General features: G+C 38.3%; 1 protein-coding gene across 1 annotated transcript in view; it reads right to left on the bottom strand.

Annotated features, from left to right (window-relative positions):
* The window catches only part of CHD7 (chromodomain helicase DNA binding protein 7), a 133,092-nt gene that overhangs the window by 58,753 nt on the left and 53,672 nt on the right, over window positions 1-20,667 (bottom strand). Inside the window, exon 4 of the mRNA XM_059466739.1 lies at window positions 752-1,173. Within this exon, the coding sequence (XP_059322722.1) occupies window positions 752-1,173 (422 nt within the window). The remainder of the gene's footprint in view (window positions 1-751; window positions 1,174-20,667) is intronic.

Raw genomic sequence — 20,667 nt, 5'->3', positions numbered from 1 at the left:
ATTTACTCATGTGTAATGACAGTTTATGCTTTCTTGTACTACTCTGGAACGTTTTAAGCCTATCCTGATAAAGGTACACGATGCTGAATGGCAAGTTAAAAAACCCAGTTAAGAAACATGGTTGAACCATCTGGTCTAACCACAAAGATTTTCTGCTAGGAAAATTGTTTTTATGTGAAACAGGAAAATTAATATCATCCCTAAGGTGAGGACACATCAATATCCATATAAAAAATGCCTTTTTAACAGCAGAGATTAGAGCCCATGAGTTGTGTTAGTATAAAACAGTGTCTGTAAGGGTTGTACAGCATACAACAATGTGAAGTACCTAATTTCTTTATGTAGGGAAAAACATCATCAAACCATTTTACTCTCAGCCTTCATCTCTGAAACCCTACATTAATACTGAAGCTGTTTAATGTCCCAACACAAAAACCACACACAAAGACAGATGAGCATTAGAGGAGAAAGAGTTACTTTTGAAATCTAACACATCCAGAAACTTTTCTGCCTTGAAAGGAAAAACTAACCTTCTGCCTTTCCAGCTTGCTTAAAATAACTGTGAAGCCATAAACAGGAAAGTCAAACGAGAAATGTGCCCAAGCTTCTCAAAAACATGATGTTGTAGATGGTATAAGGCAAACGACAAAACAAGATTTCCTCTCCACCCACGCCATTTAGCACAGATGCTCTAGAAATCCCACAAACACACTGTTTATCTCTTATTGCATATACAAGTTTCCTGACTTACCTAGTCTTTTTGCCGCTCTTGGGTTTTGGCGTGGTATTTTTCGCTTTCTTTTCCTTTGGCTCTTTAGGGGTCTTAGGGACTTTGGGGGTCTTGGGTTCCTTCTTTTCCTTGGGTTCTTTAGGATCCTTCGGTTCTTTTTTTGCCTTGGGCTTTTTCTTTTTCTTCTTGTCTTCTTGGGAGCAATCCACTGAGTTTCTGCTTAGATTCTGGCCGTCAAGTCCCCCAGGAAAGTCTTCCTTACCAAAACCTTTACTGGGACCTTCTGCAGCAATATGATTGTTTTTCTTTTTCTTTTTCTTTTGCTGTGGCTGCGGCTCAATTGATGGCAGATAATCATCGCTTTTCACTAGCTGGGTATTCGGTCCACTAACCTGAGTCATATCCGGCACTGGTTTCTCTAAAAAGGGTTCCGACGGAGAATGCTGAGAGAGATAAAGAGAAATAAAAATTGGAGATCTGCAACTTTGATTTTGAAAACTTTGCTCTTTCAGAGCATGAGGTAACAGAGGGAGAAAATATTAAGCACAAGATTAACCTATTAACAAGAGTCAGCATATCTGACACACTGTGCAGTAGTACAGTAAAGAAAAATGCTTTTTGCAGTCAGGACAGTAGCAAAATGATCAGAGATTCTTGATATATCAAGGGTTAAAGTATTCTAAAGCTTGTATAAAGTGGAAATATAGAAAATATTTAGTCTACAACACATCAATACAAAATAAAAGCAATTGTTATTTCAGACATTTCAAAATAGTTGTTAGTAAAATGATTAACTTATTAAAAATTATAAAGCTGCACTAGAATTTTGTCCTTTGGGGAGAAAATTGTTAAACTTTGTTTCTAGACATTTGAAGGAGAATAAAAGTGTATTCACAAGCTATATTGACAAAAAATTAGTTAAGGCAATTTACATTTGTACATCTGTGACAGGAGGTATTTTGATCAGCAAGTGAAGGATCAAGCCACTTGAAAAAGGTTACATTTTATATCAAAGATCCACTGCTTCCAGCTTGCACTCAAAACAGATTTGTTCTTGCTCCAGACTGGACAGAGAACTACAGTAAGTGCTTATAAGCCTGCATAAACAGCCTATTTCAAAGTCTCTATAGCATATCAGGTTTAGACCAAACTTACAAACTACAGGAAAACCTACATATAATTACACAAATGTTAAAACCTGAACTAAAAAATTTTGGATATATTGACAACTATTTTCACTTCAATGGTTCTGTTCTACACAAAGATCCATGAGTCTGCAGTCAAAAGATATCTAAGCTCCACCATGACTTTGCAGCCTGCCAAAGCTCTGACCTGCTTCTCCCTGCCTGCCCATGGTTATAAATGCAGGACGACAGTGCTTTTCTAGAAGAAAAGTAAGAGCATGACACTGTACTGATGCCTTTCTTGCACCTACATATATGGTCAGATCATTTTACCCACCCTCTCTCTCTGTTTCTGTTTCTCCTTTTCTGTTCCCTAAAAATTAAGTCAGGATGACCTTAGGTGGATTAATCATGGTATAATAGGACAGCCATTTGAGATATTTGATCTGCTGAACTGTGGAGAAGAAAAGTTAATAACAAATAAGAATTTTACTTCTATGAAAAGCAGTGCCAGTGTACCTGCAATGCTCTTTGCTATTCCTTTTCTCCACTTTTTTTTCCAATGGCACTTACCAAGAAGTGGCAAGCATGCAAATGAATGACTACAAAACCATTCCCTAAGCATGAGGAGAACTGATGGGCATATACTGATAATCAACTTCAGCCATCTAGATCTAAATAAAAATGCACTTAAGATTAAGGAAACAAAATTCTTGACAATATTACATGAGAAAGTGAATGCATGTGTATATTCCTAAATATTTTAATACAATTTCCTGAATGTAAACAAATAGAACCAGTGCAGTCCCAACTACTTCTGCCATTTCTTCACAGTAACATAAACCCACTGTGCACTGAGCACACTCAAATACTCAGAAGCAAAAGGAGCAAGGTTGCCAGGAAGGTAAGACAGGAATTATTTCTGCTGTCTGAGAGGTCTGAACGGTATATGCTACACACTACAGTTCTTCATGGAAGAGACAGAACAAGAGGGAAGGCCTGAGTGACAGACTGATAGTCTGCATCTCCTGGCTTAACCGAGGACTTCCAAGGGTGACTTCTGCATGTTTCTGTCCTCCACATGTTTATTAAGATCCTTTTTAGAGCAACAGGGTCTAAGTTGCAATGGAAATCCAGCTGTAATGAAAGCCCCATGCACTCACTGCATTAGCACTACATCCATCAGCCCCACTTCAAGACCACCTCATGCTATAGGCATTGTGAAGTATCAACCAACACCTGTTCTAGAGATCTGTAGTCACCACTGGCATGTACAGCTCTGTGCTGGAAAGTTCACAAAAACTGAGTATCTGTGTTGAAAACACTACCCCACAAAGTCAGTGGTAACAATGAGTTCTGCAGTCCAATTATGCATTACATAAAATGGAGATCCTTTAAAATGTTCTGATTGGTTGTGAATTTGGTTGACTGAATTGTCTCAGATTTGTTATATGACACAGAATAAAACTGTCTTCTTTGTACCTCAGACTGTTATGTGCTTGCACTAACCATAATTTTTAGGTAGGAAAATACAGGAATATTACCGAGATCATCTATAAATACTTCTTATCCCTGAGTTTTCAGAGCAGTACTTTTCACCTCTGTTTTTGAAAGACAATCAATATATTTCCGCATTACCTGCTTTTGTATCTCATGCATCCTACATTTTGCAGAAATTCCAAGTGCAAGTTTCACCAATTTTTTCGCTGATCTGTCCCCTACCATGCTCAATCCTGTTTTAAAATACTGCTCACCTGCTATATATAACATACAAGAACTCCAGGGTTTTCTTTCCATTATTTGTAGATTTTGTATTGAGCAAGTACCTTGAATTTGGCACTTTATTAGTTTGCCTTATTAAGAGAGACTTTTACAATTACCTAGAAGCTTTATGTATAAGGCACAACTTTCTAGAACAGGTCAGAATCAGTAGTTTTATTTTTCTTCCTCTTATGCATACAAAACAGCCAAGCCAACAAATATTTAAAACCATGAGAAATCCAGTAATGCCATGTACATTTAATTTTACAAAATTTTCAACACTATAACTTCATTAGTGGTATGACGATCATTGAAGAAATATTATATTTTATAAATGTTTCGATATTAAAAAAAAAAAATCCTTGCTGCCTTTGTAAGACTTGTGGGTTGTTTTTGTTTGTTTAAGTCTGAACAACAACTTTCAGCAGGGTCACAAGCAAATCTTTCCAATCTCCACAATAGCCGTGTCAGCTCTTCATGACTTGACAGTTCCAGTTTTAATGTAAGGTCTGGCCAGAATGCAAGGCCCTGAGAATGGCAGCAATTGCTGCCAGACTGTAGTACCCTGTGAAATTTCAGATTCTTACTTTTCAGAAACCTTATCCACAAGAGTCATCCTCAGGCTCTAGAACAACTATACATTAGACTAAAACATTATGCCTGAAACAAATACTAAAAATACTCCAAACTTACTGCCTTTAATTTAAAGGATCAAGTTATGTGCATTACCAAGCATAATAATACTATGGTTTTGGTTCATATAATTCAGAATCTCTGGAACTACAGCTACATTGCTGGAATTGCAGCTACAAAAAGACAATTCTGCCCTAATTAGGCTTTGTAGGTTGTATTTGCTATTACTTGAAAATATATTACTTTTGCCACGTGCCACTACCCTTGCAGTTTGGCACATTTTGTAATCCACTTATACGTGATTTTCTAAATTATAGCACTCTTTCAAAGAAAGAGCTGTGAATACTTTTATTTTTCTAGGAAGTCTGTGGCTGTACGTCTGCAATATGCTAAAACCGTTTATCCCTAACTGACAACCCCACATTGCTCCCTAGTGTGAAGCTGTGTAGAAGCAGCACAAATCTACTGAGAAGAGACTGGAAGCAGCTTGAAAGATGCATTTTCTTACCCCAAACAAGTTGTCTGCTCTTTCTTAAGAAGGGAGAAAAGGACGAACAACAGGCTTTCACTATAAATATTAGATTAAGCCTACCACAGGGAATTATTTCAAATAGTTCTACTTCTTTAAATCTAGAAAGGATTAGCTCTAGTTACAGGGTCACGATTTCTAATGAAAGAACCCCATTTTCCATTTATAGAATTTTAAAAAATATGTATATTACAGATTTTTTATCAAAAGATTGAAAAAAATTATCTGCATACTTCATAGAAATTGCTTCTCCTGCTGCTTTTAGTAGTAACAAAGCCATAATTTAGTATGTTAGTACAGAATTTAATCTTCCATGGGAAAGAAACCAGTGGAGATTAAACACAAATAGCTATTCATCCTATTTGATATTGCAGCAGAATTATTTTTGGTATTATTTGAAATAAGGTGAAAAAGGTGCTCAAAAATATTGGTGTGTTTACTAGACCCACATCTCTTTAAATCTTTTAGAGAAAAGCTGTTTTTGTAAACATTTAACAAAGAACAGATGGCCTGTTTTAATCATGTGAAAAAACCTGGAGCTCACATTAATACTCCTACCAGCGACTACTGGGGCTAGTCACCTCCCTAACCAGCAGCATGGCACAGCCTTCAGTAATTCCATTTAATTTTACAATGGACATTTTCTCATCAGTTCCCACTGCTCGACAGTTAATCAATGCTATTAACATGCAATATCACAATGCAGGACAGTCCTAAAGATTGCAGCTTATTAGAGAAAAACAGAGATTCTTCAAACTCCAAAGTGTTAAAACAATTTGTGGCACAACAGGCTATACAGCATTGCCAGTAACAGCCAAAAATACCCAAGGAAATTAAAAATGAAAACAGTATTAGAGAAATAGAATTGCCTAATTCTAGACTGCAAAATTTCTGGAATTCAAACCTATTTTTGAGCTTCCAAATAGGTATCACCAAGACTTGAAAAATTAAAACTAATGTGCCTGTGTTTCACAGCTGCTTACATTTTTAGAGTGTAAGCTCATTTTCCCCAGCCCAAAGCACTGAGAGCTGTCTCAAACCAGGCCTGTTATGTGAAGTAGCAAGATGGACAAGATGTAGGACTAATCCAATGAGGGCAAGTGGCAGGGAGGGAGGTTAAGGAGGAGAGCCTTTCTGTTGCTTGAACAAGGACTCAACCACAATCAACTGTACTGAAAGCAGCTGAGTGTCACTTCCCTAACAGAGCAGCAACTTGAGCCAACACTGAGCTTTACAAAGTATGAAGCAAGAGCAGCAAAGTATGTGATGTGACTCAGCTAACTTTGTGAAATTTAAACATGAGCACCAAACAAGAAACAATTTTTTAAAACCCCAGCTTTTTACCAGGACTACACTTTCATTTCCCTTGTAGGTATTATTTCCAGATTCCATGGTCTTTTCCATATTTAAATAAAGATCTACAACAATTCATTTAAATTTTCTGGAATGTTGGTTTACTAAGTTGTCTAACAGTAAAGCAAGTGCTCAGTCAGTCCCCACTGACTTCATAATACGAACCACTGTGGTATGATCTCCATACAATGGATAATTTTAGTTTGGGTAAATCATTGCAGAATATTCTCAACTGCAAGCCTGTTGTTCAATTACCACCTTCACTTTGGAGAAGTTTAAATAACAACCTGTGCAAATTCTTTGAAAACAGAACACACACTACAGCATGCTTCCAGCAGCAGCTCTACCTAGTGCCACAGAGATCATTCATTTTGAATTTGTATCCTTCCTGATGGGACAGGCCAAAAGGTGTTAAAAGCCATCACATAACCAAATTGCTCTGGGATTCTTCCTTTCAAAGGTTAATGACAGGATTCAACCTCCCTCTGGATTATTTAGAATGAACTACTCATCTTGACTAATTTGGAAAGTTTCTGAGTCATGTCTCTACACATTGCTTTGTCCCTGCAATTCTCAACTCGTCTCATGAGTACTTTCAGAATTAGGCCTCTCTTAGTGCCACCTCAGTGTGAAACATGTGTCACCCTTTCTAGACCTTCATAAATACTTTCCTGACATTGTCCATATGCAGAGCTCACATATCAGTAAAAACCTTAGAATAAACAGGAATCAACACCACCACCAACACTCCAGCCAAATGCTAATACCTACATTCAGCAAAAGCTGTACAGTATCTTTTCTATACTAGGTGAAGTTCAGCAACATCCTCAAGACTACATTCACACCTTGTTTTGAAGACGTTTTACTGATCAGTTTCTTCTCCTTTATTGTGAATGATGATCCCTTCCCTTTTCTGTGAAACTACTACCATGAAAATGTGTAAGTTTCTTTTACTGTACTATATGAAAATACTTAATATTAAAATACTTTGGGGGAAATTATTCTGCTTAGAAGCAACTGGTATCTCAGTAATTCAGAAACCGTAAGAAAATTGTAGTTCCAAAGTGACAACTGGGATTTATAAACCAACAAGCACTTTCAGTGATCTCTGCAATAAAGGGAAAGACATCACACCACAGGAGAGTGAAAGTCTATTTTGCAAATACGCTTGAAAGGAATCTAAATTTCTTGACATATTTCTTCAGAACACAGATGAAAGTGTACAGAAAACAGAAGTTCTAGTAATACCTTTCTAGAAACACAAAACTACTGTGCATAAAAAAAGTCAATGTTTTAGTAAAGTGCTGCTGCAATACCATTTCTTAATCAAGTCTTAGGAGAAAACAGAATAATCTAAGACTATTCTAAGTCATCCCACTCTGTTACTGCTCCTGGGAACCTGTTAAAAACAGTGCAAATACAAACAAGTTATAACTTGCTGATTCGGAATTTTTTAAAAAACTCTGGATCAAAAAATATATAAATCTGATGCCAACAGCATCCTAACAGTTTAGTGGAAGTGATTAAAACCAATGTTAGTGCCCTCTGCTACCACTGTAAAACTGCCATAATTTCTGATTTGGTGGAGCTGAAAATATCACCCAATTACACTATTTGGAGAAATAAAAACATGCTATGCAAAATACAGAGTTTCTTAATTGAGTCTCAGCACTGTTACAGTAATAGAATTATTTATTTACTGGTCATGTACTCTGTGAAGAAACACAGATTAAAAAAGATGAATGATATTAATGTGGCCATTCAAAAAGCAAACATCCCATTATAATTCTAAATTCATTATAAAATCAATTATATGTAGTGCTTTGTGCTCACAGAAAAAGTGAGACCTATTACTAAGCTGTGGAATATCAGCCAGTGCAATGAGTACTGCCAGTTTGTTCACAGCTCAAGAAACAACTAACTTGTCCCATAAGAGATGTCCTAAGCTGCTGTCCATTGATCCGAATTGATCACAATCAGCATTGACCAGGCAATCTCAGACAATTGCCACCCCTACAGTAATGAAGCATACATGCTCCAATGTAAGACATTGCAACAGCTACCACAAGGATTGTATGTAACTGGTGATGTGATGGTCAACAAGACAAATGTTCTATTAATACTTTTTTTGCCAGAGATTACTTTGCAATATAGACTGACTTAGCAGTATAAGGTTACCCCTAATGCAAGCAGGGCAGGTCCTGAGTATTACACAACAGCAGCCTGACTCTCTGCTCTCCATCATCACTTTGTAGACTGGTTGAGGACTCATGATTTTGGCAAGTTTTTACTAGCTCTAGCTGCGGAGACACATAGAAAGGGTGGGACAATTAGGTACTGAATTCTACTGAAAGCTTATTGCTCATGTTGACAGCCTGTCCACCTCAAGCCTGCCCTCTGCGCATGGCCACAGTAAAAGGAAACTTCACTTTGCGTGTGCGCCATTATCAAGCAGAAGACATGCCAGGACATGCCAACATGTTTTAGCACAGAAGTTGCTGACTGTCAGACTTAAGGATCTTAAAGGTCTTTTCCAACCTTAATGGTTCTTTGGTTCTGCCATGTGACATTTGTATTTCAAAATGTGTGTATTCTCTTTGTGAAGTAATTCCCAGGCACAGCATACCTAGTGCTTACTAGAGAATTCCTTGGATTAGAGAATACCCAGGAGATTTACCATCAGTCTTTTCCAACCCCTCTAAGACAAGGCTGCTCATCATCAGGCAAGATAGGGAAGTCATACAGTAAAGTAAGAATGTGTCAGGATGAAAGAGTCTCCAGAGAATACAGTAAAATACTTCAGCTTCTCCAGTAAAGGGGGAATATAGGGGAAGAAACATCTGCACACACTCAACCAAAACAGTAATAATGAAACTGCTATTATTAAATAAATTAGCATTACAAAAGACTACCCAAACATTTTAGCCTATATACAGGCTGAATTGTTGCTCTTGGGCTTGCGCCCATGTTCCCCACAGCCCCTTTGCTTCACTTTAGAGGCAAAGCAGTTCCTCCAAAACAGTCAAATGCAAACACCCTTCTTCTCTTGGGCACAGCCATGCTTTGGAATTCAAGGTCCTGAGGGGAGAGACAAAATTGTACTGCCCTGTACTTGCAGCCTCCTCCCTCCACAGCAGAATTCTCTCCATTCAGCTACCAAATGTCAAATGCATGGAGATCCAACCTCTCTGAAGGGTAACTTGTTTCTACATCACATTGTATTGCTATCACCATAGTTCATGATGCTCTGGTACCAACTATGATTTCCACTAAACACCCCATTTCCTACCCAGAAAAAGAAAATGCAACACAACAGTCCTGGCTGACTTGATATACTAAGCACTTAGGGCCTGCCTACAGTAATAAAAGCAATAAATGCCCTCTAAAACTTTGCTTTTTCTACAGAAGACTAAAGCTGCTCAGAGAACCATTTTCAGAGGGACCTTGAATAGATCATATCTACTAATATCAATAATCTTCCTGTTATCAAATTTAAATCACAGTGACATGCAGCACACGGCACCAGGTTAAGGAGAAAATCAAAGACAAGCATACGTGGCACAAGCGCTGGTTCTTCTGACCACAGACAACTGAAAAAGTTCCATCTGTGCTTTCACTGCTGCAAGTAATAGTAGCAGTAATAGCATTACATACCACAACAGCAAGAGCGTTTCTATTCTGGTATTTTTTCCCTCACCCCTTCTAACATCCAAGAGTTACAGAAAAACTAACTTAACAGGCTATAAATGTAAAAAATATAAGGTGATGGGTAATAAGATACTATACTGTATATTTACTTGATAAATACATACTATTAAAAAACTTACAATACAAGGTGTATGTGTTAAGTTAGAAGCAATACTTCTTTTTTGATTTGCCAAAGATCTAATAAAGTATTCTCCATCTGAATTCAGAATAAGTACACTTCATCTTCTTATAATTTATAATAAAAAGTTTACTTTAGTCTAAAGAAAGGAGAACAACTATAGAGAGAAGGGCAGTATATTTGGGGTGGGTTTTTTCATTAGATTAAGCTGAAGACTTGCAGGTCAGGAAACATTTTTCTCCTGCCTGCTCTGCAACACTTAAGGATCAAGTAAATAGAAATGAGAGAAATGTCCACCTGTCTGATGAACATCCTGTGAGCTCCAGTTCATTACTTGTGAGGACAATACTAATGCTTTTTAACAATGAATCACTGAATCATGGCATATCCTGGCTCAGAAGAGGTCCACAAGGATCACCAAAGTCCAGCTCCCGACCCTGCACAGGACATCCCATCATGTCCCTGAAAACATCCAAATGCTTCTCCATCAGGCTTGTGGCTGTGACTACTTCTCCAGGGAGCCTGTTCCAGTGCCCAGCCATCTCTGGGGAGAAACCTTTTTCCTAATATCCAAACCAAACCTCCCCTGACATAACTTCATACTGTTCCCTCAGGTTCTCCTATTGGCCACCAGGGAGAAGGGGATTAGTGAGTGCTCCTCCCTACACTTCCCTTCATGAGGAAGTTACAGACTGCAAAAGTACCAAACTGCAATAGAATGTAAGGAAATCCACTAGGAGCAGATGGGCACCATGTGGCTACAACTACATAGTGCCTCAATCTGATTACTTGGCACCACTACATGCCTCTGTACTTTATTACAACATGCCTGCACCAGGAAGTCCTCAAACTCGACCTTCAGGTGTCCTGCTTGTACCCTGCTTGTGCATGCACACCTGAGTGGCCTTTCTTCTGGGCTTGTCTTCCAGTCTTGGGAAGCTTTAGACACCAGCCACAGCCAGTCCTTTTAGCCTTCCTGATGCAATTCACACTCTGTTTTGCCATTCTTACCTGCCCCAGGACAAACCCTCACCCCTCTTCTGAGGGCACACTAATGCAAGGGTCTTCAACAGGACTAGCCCACCTCTGAGAAAGCCATCCCAGAGACAGCCCAGGGATCACAGCTGCCCAATAAGCCCTCACTCAGACATGACTGAGCTGCCCTTCAGCAACTGAAGAGCACAACACCAAACATTCACAAACAGTAAGATACAGCAACCACCAGTAAAATGCTTTCAAATGCATTTTAATCCATTACATTTATTATCATATGACCTTTGTTCCAATATAGTAGGAATAGATACAACTTCTCTATCACTTTCCTAACTCCTTCCTTATATACCTAGGAAAACAAAAGCCCAGCATTTTTCTTTTTAGAGTTTCCTACCATCAGCCTCTTGTTAAACATCCATGTTTAAGAAGACTGCATGTAAAAAAAATATACCAGTCAAAATTTAATGACAAACTTGCATCAGATGACAAGGCTGGTGAAAAGAGGATGCAATTCATAGAGAGTCTTTACTAAGAACTTTATCACTTCCCCTATCTGCACACCCCAAGAAATAACAAGTTTTCCCCAAAGGTATAAATACGTATGTCACGTTCAAAGAAAGGCCAATGGCCTTAGATGTTAAAGATTTCAACAGATGTGAAAAGGACTGGAACTCCTGAGTTTTTACTGCTGTCCATAGAAAGGAGTAGTCCACTGAAGTCCCAAGATACTTCCACAATACCACCCCTAAATATTTTTATTAAATCACAGAGTACTCTGAATTTTCCGTGGTTTGCAATAGGGTATTTTTATAATTTCACCAAGATATCTTGCAGTTAAGAGTGTACCAGATCAAGAAAAATTAGCTGAAAGCATTAGAAGAAACACTACCAGCACAGATGGTTTGGTTTGGTTGGAGGTTTTGATGGTCCACACTTTGGTTTCAGTTTGGAGCTGACAAACGTTCACTTCAACAATATTTTATCTGCATGACTGGAAGAGACCCACTAGGCAAATAATGCAATACTCTTTTTCTTCCCTTGCTATCTTCCCTCTCTGCAAGGTGAAGTTGTACAGTATCCACAAGCAAAAGATTAAATCCTTTTCATTCATTACTTGTGCTGGTGTCCTTTTTTTTTTCAAACTACAATTTGTACTCAAGTCTTTTCTGCTACATATTTTAAAAAGCACACAGAATTCTCTGATCACATGGACTTCTAATACTGTAAAATACTAAGGTACCACCAAAGAAAGAAAGTTAAACCACTCTAAACCAATTATTATTATTATTTCATGATTGTAATCTTTGCATTGGCTAACTTGGTCTGATTAAAAGAGCCTCATCTCAGAATTTTCTCCCAAAAGACCATATTTGATAAATGTTTTCTGATACCATAAGATTACATCCATAGTATTTCAATCAAGCTGTCTCTACTCTTTATGTCTACTCCAAATCTCAAAGTGTTTAATTGCTGCTGTTTCAATCTCATAGTAAAGGTGAGCACATTTAGTACTAGGAGATTCATAATTTAAAACTGTAACATTATGTTTTGACATTCTAAATGTCATTTCCTTAATCACAAAGAAATACCACATCATGACAGAAAAAGAAACTCCAAAATCCCACTGCCACCATCACTTTGACTTCTATTAGACGCCAAATAATTTGGAATTACTTTGCTAACCCATTTTTGTCCAATATTAAACTGTTCTTGTCCAGCAAAAATTCAAACCCTTTTTTTCAGGCACTGAAGAATGCATCAACCTGCAAATGAAACAGCAAACATGCAATGCTGTCTTAAAAGGATTACTTAAAGTTCATTGTATCCCAAAGAAAACACACTGTAAATTATAAACATTTTAAATTTTTTAAAATTAGTCTAAATTATTTAAATATTTCAGATATTAGAAAACAAAGAATAATTGCTGTTACTAAATGGATTTTATGCCCTATTGCTTAACTTTCCACAAGAACATCTCTTCCCTAGTAGCTCTACAATTGCTGCCTCATGCAGTTCACAGGATGGATGAGACTTCTAGATTAAATCAGATCTAAAAGACTATGACATTAACCTGAAGACAAGGCTCATGTTACCTTGGGAAAGACTACAAGGAGTGATGAAAGCAGTGAGCATCAGGAAAGAGAAGTTACTTCTTCCTACCAGCCTCAACTCACTGCAATACTTTTGTTTTCCTAGATGGGCTTTTGTTTTGTTGGGTTTTGTTTTTTCCTTTTCTTTTAAATTAGATACTCATTTCTTACTAAGAGGGCTTCGCAGCAAAGAACTTGCCATGGACCTTCTTGAAAACTGCTTAAGGATCACTGCAAGAAAGCATCTACTTGGATAACTACTGGCTTCAGCTTCAGGGCAACAGAGCCCAGCACAACACACACAAAGAAGCCCCAAATCCCATTACTATCACTCTTGCCTCAGGCAATTCCCTATCCCTCTGTACTGGTTTACTCATATGTAAAATGGAGAATACACTCTATAGAAGACTTAATTTGATGAATGAATTAGTGGCTGGTGAAGTTTTGATGCCTTGTGAAGGCTGACCTAGAACACAGGCTGGGCAGAGTTAAAGAATAAAGTAAGTATTTACTAGAGGGCTTTAATGGATACACCTTGGGCAGTACAAGAGCCCAGCCAGGGCTACACCCAAGATGAATCCAAAATGGTCACAAAATAGATGACCAGTCACAGGGTTTCACACTTTTGTAAAGTTCCGGTCCATTTGCATATTGGAGTTAATTACCCAGTTATAGCTTTAGATTATGAAGTCCCATCCTTCTTGTTTTTCTCTCTTCAGTCCACCATCGTTTATGTTTTTGGGCCTGAAATTTGGATCATTTGTCCTTGGACCCCAGCTAGAGACGGAATTGTTTTGTCTACCTACTCAGTGAAGAGAGCCTACTGTCCCATGATATGAAGCTCAGAACTACACACTAAAGCAGTACAGAATGTGAAAAATATAAAAGCTAAAACCCGAGGCACCAGTTTAGCTATTTTTACAAAGATATGAAGAGAGGCACTGTTTGTAGGAAGAGTCCTCCTGGTCCAAGGGATTCAGTGATATTCATTATCAGGTTTACTGGATAATATACAGTCAACGAATTATCAGGCCATACCTCAAACAAAAAACCAAAGTCATTAAAAAGCTACTTCTATCACAGAAGGTTACATACACAGATTACATCCTATTTTATAGGCATGGGGAACATGTAGCATCAGTCCTACTTCAGATCTTTTTTAACCACAGCTGTGCAGCTTGCCATCTTTCTGTAAACACAATCACGTAAATTTTGTGTTAAGTAACATAGTTTAACATTTTCTGTCATTTACTTGATTCTTTCTTGATACTTACTTTCAAAAAGTATATATAAATGTTACAACCAAGCCTTCTTGCCAACTGGAGATACAACAAGGCAGACTCCTCAGATGTAAGAAACAATTACAGTTTTCCAATGCCCTCATCACACGCCTCTTTCAGAGCCACTAATGCTTACACCAACATAAATACTGACACATTTTAAGGGTCCCATATTTAGTATTTGGGAAAATAACAAAAGAAGAGTTAAAAGCTGCTATTGTTCCTCATACACATGCATTTACTAAAATATACATATGGATTCAAACATTTAACTTTCAGTGTTTAAATTGTTTCTCATGATGTCTCACTCCCTTCCCAAACCACAGCTGTTTCCACGTTCGCTTTCCAATACAGTACAAAAAAAATCAACACAATCAAAAAGCTGCCAAACCAACCCCAAAACCAGCCTGCAACATGGGGGAAAAAAGGGGTTTTTTCCCTACATCAAGCCAGTTCTCCCCTGGTTATAAGCTCAAGAATTAACTTCTCCCATCCTGTCATGTAGAAGATACCCAGTCTTCAAGTTAAATAACTTCTATGAAGATAAAACGCAATGCAAAGAGAGGTTTTTCCTTTTTCCTCTCCTGCATCTATATAGAAAAGGAAAATAACCTAGAAAGTAATGATTTAATCAATGGCCCTCTTACATTTTGTTTTCAATACACTCCCAAATAGTTAAGCAGTAATTCTAAAAAAGTCTGATTAACCAGCCTTTGAACACCTATGGTTGATCAAGTCACAGAAATCAAAGAGCAAAAGGTACAGTATATCTTCAGTAATGATGTATTTTATATCAATGACACCTATATATTATGAGAGAAAAACTACTAAAGATTTAATGATGCCAATTAAAGAAGCCAAGAGTTTGCGTGGCTCAATGGCTGAGTCATAGACCTTTTCCCCATAATAGGTTCCATTATAGTCCTGAGCTCAAGCTGTGGGAAGAGGATTACAGATGAGTAAGAGAATTAGTATTTTTAAATGTTATTGGTAAGGAAGGTGTCCTTTAAGTATAACACAGCTGAATGTCTCTCCTAGCAGTACAGCAGCTTGTGCTTACTCACCATCCTAGCTTTAAGTGAAAGCCTCAGAACTCACTTCAAAACACTAACACAGAAATTAAGCCCATCAGTGTAGAACCCTCTCAAATTTAATCAGTTTTTCATATGCATTTCCAAACTTGAATATTTCAGTACTTGTAAATTTTGCACCATTCTATTACCCCTGACTTTAAAAAGTTCATATATACTTACATAAAACAATGTAAGACTGTGTAGCTAAAGACCAAAACAATTTGTACTTAAACCATAGGACTGTCTGTAAACAACTGGTGGGATGTACAATGAAGAAAAAAAAATTAAAAAATTAAAACATTCAACTGCCTCTCAAGATTGCTTCCAGTAAACCTAGAGAAGTATTTGTGCCGGAATACAGCATTGCACAAAATTCTGATCACCCACATCATCAACAATCACACCTCAGGTACAATGACAGATTATCCTGAAGAAGTCCAAAGGGAATTTAACTTACTTTAGATAGATTGCTATTTATCAAAACACTGACGAATCCTAATACAGTAAATGAAAATAATTAAGATGGGTAAAAATGACACCAGAGCAAATTCAGTATGAAACCGGCATTCTAATAAATTTAGGACAGTCAGATGTTCAACATTCAAACTGATCTGGGTAAGAATTTCAGAAACCAGGAATACTGGAAGCAAAAGCCAAGTGCTCTTTGACCTTGATGAGGTTTAGAAAAGCAGTTCATAAGACGGCAGATGTGACAGCTAGAAGCTCAACTCAATGGCCCAGACAACCTTTTACAAGTACTTTGCTTCTAATGACTGGGGAACAGTAAAAATCAACATCAAAATCTTGTTTACATTTAAAAATAAATGCATTTTAGCAAATCCAATTTGGAATATGACAAACATCAAACATGCTAGTAAACTAGAATATTTAACTAGAAGAAAGTTAAACATGCTTAGAAAAACCACTTATGTTTAATTTTCTTGGGGAAGAAAGCATCTATTAAGCAGACTAATAGAGCTGGTAAAACAAGCTCCTACTCACAGAAATTTTATCTTCAAACCTGAGAAAGGGGGCTGGCTACCCAAAAAGCTTTTATAACTACACTGGCCAAAACAGTCAGAAAAAGCCCTGTAGTATTACCTGGTTTACAAGCCTTACATCACACACAACCTTAAGTGATCACAGCTATGAATGTGACTGCTCAGATACCCCAAAGAAAATCTCTGCAATTCCAAATGCCTGTTTTAATAAAATTTTTTCTTTGGCAAGTAATTGTCTTTGTATCATGACTATCATATGCAACAATACTGTTTAAAATAGAAAGGGCTGCTATTTAAATAAAGATGTCACAGTAATCAGCGTTCTTTTGCAGTAACTTTTCTATTCCTGGGTTTGGACAATTTTCCCCAAAGATTGCCAAAGTCATTTTTATTTTCAAGTACTCCAGACAACAGAGACTTGAGAAAAACAGAAGTATGCAATTTATTAAATTACTGATCATCCATCATTTGTTTATTTACACAGTTACATCATTTCAGTATTAGGGACATACTTGTAAGGAGTGGGTTAGTGCAGGAGGGAGCTAGTATCCAGTTGCTGGGCCTGTGTCATACCCTGTCAACCAGAATTTTGCAACTAAAAAGACTCCAAAGAGAATTTCAGCTCTTTCTAATGCTGTGTTGGAAAACTTGTTCTTCCTCAAGAGCTTCCTACACACATCCCTAATACAAGAGATCAGAATCAATGAGGATAAATGAAGGTGGAATAAATTCTTCCCTCAGAAAAAGAGGAACTTATTCCATAGAAATTACCCCATAGCTCCCAGCCCAGAAGTCCACAGCCTGCTTTGAGGCCTCTCCAGACTAGTTAATCAATAACCTAAATACCCTTCTTCTATCCCCACCCATTGGGGAATTGAGTGGTTTATAGAACTACTTTGTTTTAGCCTAGGTTTGATACAAACTGATGTAGAGACACTTAAAAGAGACAGAAAGGAGCAAAAACTTTCATCTTTTAAACCTACTAGTGATCTTAAGAGTTGATGACTGAAAAAGCAAGACAACCTGCAGATCTTACTTCAACTACTTACAACCCAAGTTTTCTTAGATATTTATTTTCTGCCCCACAATGTTTTCTTTGCTTCACTTATGAATACAAGCATCTACCTCTTCAGCAGCTACAACTCAGAGACCAGATTTCTGAGTTAAAAGGAAAAGACGCTGATCAAGATTTAAGTAATTCTGTGTTTTTAACTTGCAAGAAATAAACTGGTGATTTTCTAGCATTGAAGCAAGGTAAGCATTTTCACTTGCACTGCTAGTGAGCTTTTTATGTACCAGTCCCCACAGTTTCTGCATGAAACTTGGATAATTAAAAATTATCCAATTAGATATAGTCAGTAAAAACCCTTTAAATACAGGAAGTCACATAGTGAAGCTGCAGAGGTTATATTCTAGATCTGTTAGAAGACAAAGTAACACAAAAGACACTCAAAGGCTTTTTTGAGAACTTGTAAATCCACAGAAGTCAAGCTGACATTCGAGAAAGTGTGCAGGAGCTGGCAAATCAGCAATGCTAACACGAGGCAGGGCTTCTGAGGCAGGCACCCCTCAGAGCAGAGCTCCAGGCAGACGTGGAGGATCTCACCCAGGATGGTGGGGGTGGAAGACAGAGGAGGTTTGTGGTCACCTCCATAACCCCAGGCATGTTACCATCTGCATAGTTCCACCCTTTGAAATGGAAACAGTGATCGTGTTTGTGTGACCCACCAACAAATTCCCACTGATTCAAGTTACACAAAGGTTATCTGATGGAAGAAGTTAACTGATATGGAGCGTACATATCATAGGCTAAAGCCATTTTTTCTAGGTGGCTTACTAATACTGACCTGTCAAACTCAGGTAACTTTGGTTACATGCTGACACTTCCCACAACAAATCTTACAATCCCCCAGAAAAGGCTCAGCTATGTCCAGATCCCTTCAAAGCAAAAGGCAAATATAACACATAACAAATGTAACACTGGTCCTTTCATGGCCTTTCCAAAAAAGCTGGCACTATACAATCCATAACTTTCAGGTGAGATATGGATACACCATCAGGAGCCAACAGAGAACACCCTCCTGGAGAGATAATAGAATGGCTTGGGTCAGAAAAGACTTTAAAGGCAATCTAGTCCAATCCCCCTGCAATATGCAGGAACACCTTCAACTCAATCAGATTGCCTATCCAACCTGACGTTGAACATTTCCAGGGATAGGGCATCTACCACCTCTCTAGGGAACCTGTTAGATTGCTTCATCACTTTTACTATAAAAAAAAAAAAAGTCTTTCTTATATCTAATCTAGACCAGTCCTCTTTCATTACCCCTTGTCCTATCACAACAAGACCTCCTAAAAGTCTGTACCCATCTTTCTTATAAGCCCCTCCTTAGGTACTGAAGGACTGCAATAGCATCTCCACAGAGCCTTCTCTTCTCTGGGCTGAACAACCCCAACTCTCTCAGCTTCTCCTCATGGGAGAGGAATTACAGGCCTCTGATAATCTTTGTGCTCTTCTCTGAACTCACTCCAAGAGATCTATGCCTCCCCTGTGGTGCAGACCCCAGAGCTGGATGCTGCACTCCAGGTGGGATCTCACAAGAGCAGAGCAGAACAGAATCACTTCCCCTGACCTGCTGGCCTCACTGCTTTTGGTGCAGCCCAGGATATGATTGGCTTTCTGTGGTGCCAGCACATGTGCAGTACTTCATCCACCAGCACTTTCAAGTCCTTCTCAGCAGGGCTGCTCTCCACCCATTGAGCCCCCAGTGATGGAAGTGTAACAGCTTGCACTTGGACTTGCTCAGCCTCATGAGGTTCACACTGACCCATTCCTCTGGCTTGTCCAGTTCTCTCTGGACGCATCCTGGACCTCAGGTATGTCAACTTCCACACCCAGCCTGGTGTCATCTGCAAACTTGGTGAGGGTGCACTTGATCTCCCTGTCAAAGTCATTGATGAAGACATTGAGCAGTACTGGTCACAATACACTTTCTGGGACAGGCAGTCTCTGCATTTTGCTTTACACTGAGATGCAACCACTGTCATTTCAGACACCAGCCCCATCCCCATCTGAGCAGATCCCATCAGAAGTGAGATTGATGCTACACCATAGAATTCTGTTCTGCCAAATTTCCCTCTTCCCCCTTTTTTTTTCCTGTTGCCAAGATCTGAATGCTTCTAATAGTGGACATGTAATTGTTCTAATAAACTTCCCACATGCATACTGCTGCTTATCATATAAATCTGCTCTCCTTAATCAATTTCCCCAGGTCACATAAGAGTAGTCTGCAAGAGACTTTAGAGGTATAAGAGTCCATGGCTTGGAAATATCAACTTAAAGAAATCTTAACAGATACACATGTGATACAAAATCAGAAGTAGCAGTAATCAATTCTATTTTTCTTATGGGGTGGGAAGACAGCAGTTCTCCCTATGGCCTTTTCATTGCACTATTTTACTAACTTCAATATGACAAAATGGGCTTGAAACCACAGATTTGATAAAAATCCACTGATGTTCTATTTGCTACTAAGAGCCATTTATGTCAAAGAGCCCAAGATCTCAGACTCTATAGTCACAGCAGCAAACAAAGATAGCCTTTGAATATGTTAGCTGTGGCATGTCAAAGGTAGGCCTTTCCCCAGCTCCTCTAGTAACTGAACTGAACTAATAATTAAATCAGAATGTGTCATTAGAACTGGAGGGAAGATGGGGAGGATGCAAAACAAAGTGCAAAATAAAAAACAAAAAAAAACTCCAAACAAACAAACCCCCAACACACACACACAAAATCAAAAACACAAGAAAAAAAACCTCAACAAAAATCTCACACTTCATTTTCTGTGGACAAACATCTACTTCATTTACCAACTGAGGTAACTCAGATTCTCCAACCAGTTTGATTAACATTGTTCTATGAAACACCTTATCTTTAGTGCAAATGTCTTTAGTATCTTTGCTCCAGACATTCTTAACACAACCTATAGTAAAATGTAAAAATCCCTATAGGCAGATCTTAAATCAGACACGCCTACAGCAATACCAGCTCTAAATGTGGGGTTATATCATAATGTTATATTACAGTTGCAGAGCTGTGTCTAAAGCAACACTTTTAACTTACCCCTGGCTGCCATAACAGTTTCTGAGTTACATTTTTGGGTGTTGCTGTACAGAGCAGCGGGGAACTGCAGAAACTCACCACTGCTGCAGGGCACCTCAAGCACACCCACCAGGAACACTGAAATACTGACACCAAACAACCAATCTGTGTC

The sequence above is a fragment of the Ammospiza nelsoni genome, chromosome 1, assembly GCF_027579445.1.
Source record: "Ammospiza nelsoni isolate bAmmNel1 chromosome 1, bAmmNel1.pri, whole genome shotgun sequence".
Lineage (NCBI taxonomy): Eukaryota > Metazoa > Chordata > Aves > Passeriformes > Passerellidae > Ammospiza > Ammospiza nelsoni.
This window is presented reverse-complemented; position numbering and strand designations above follow the sequence as displayed.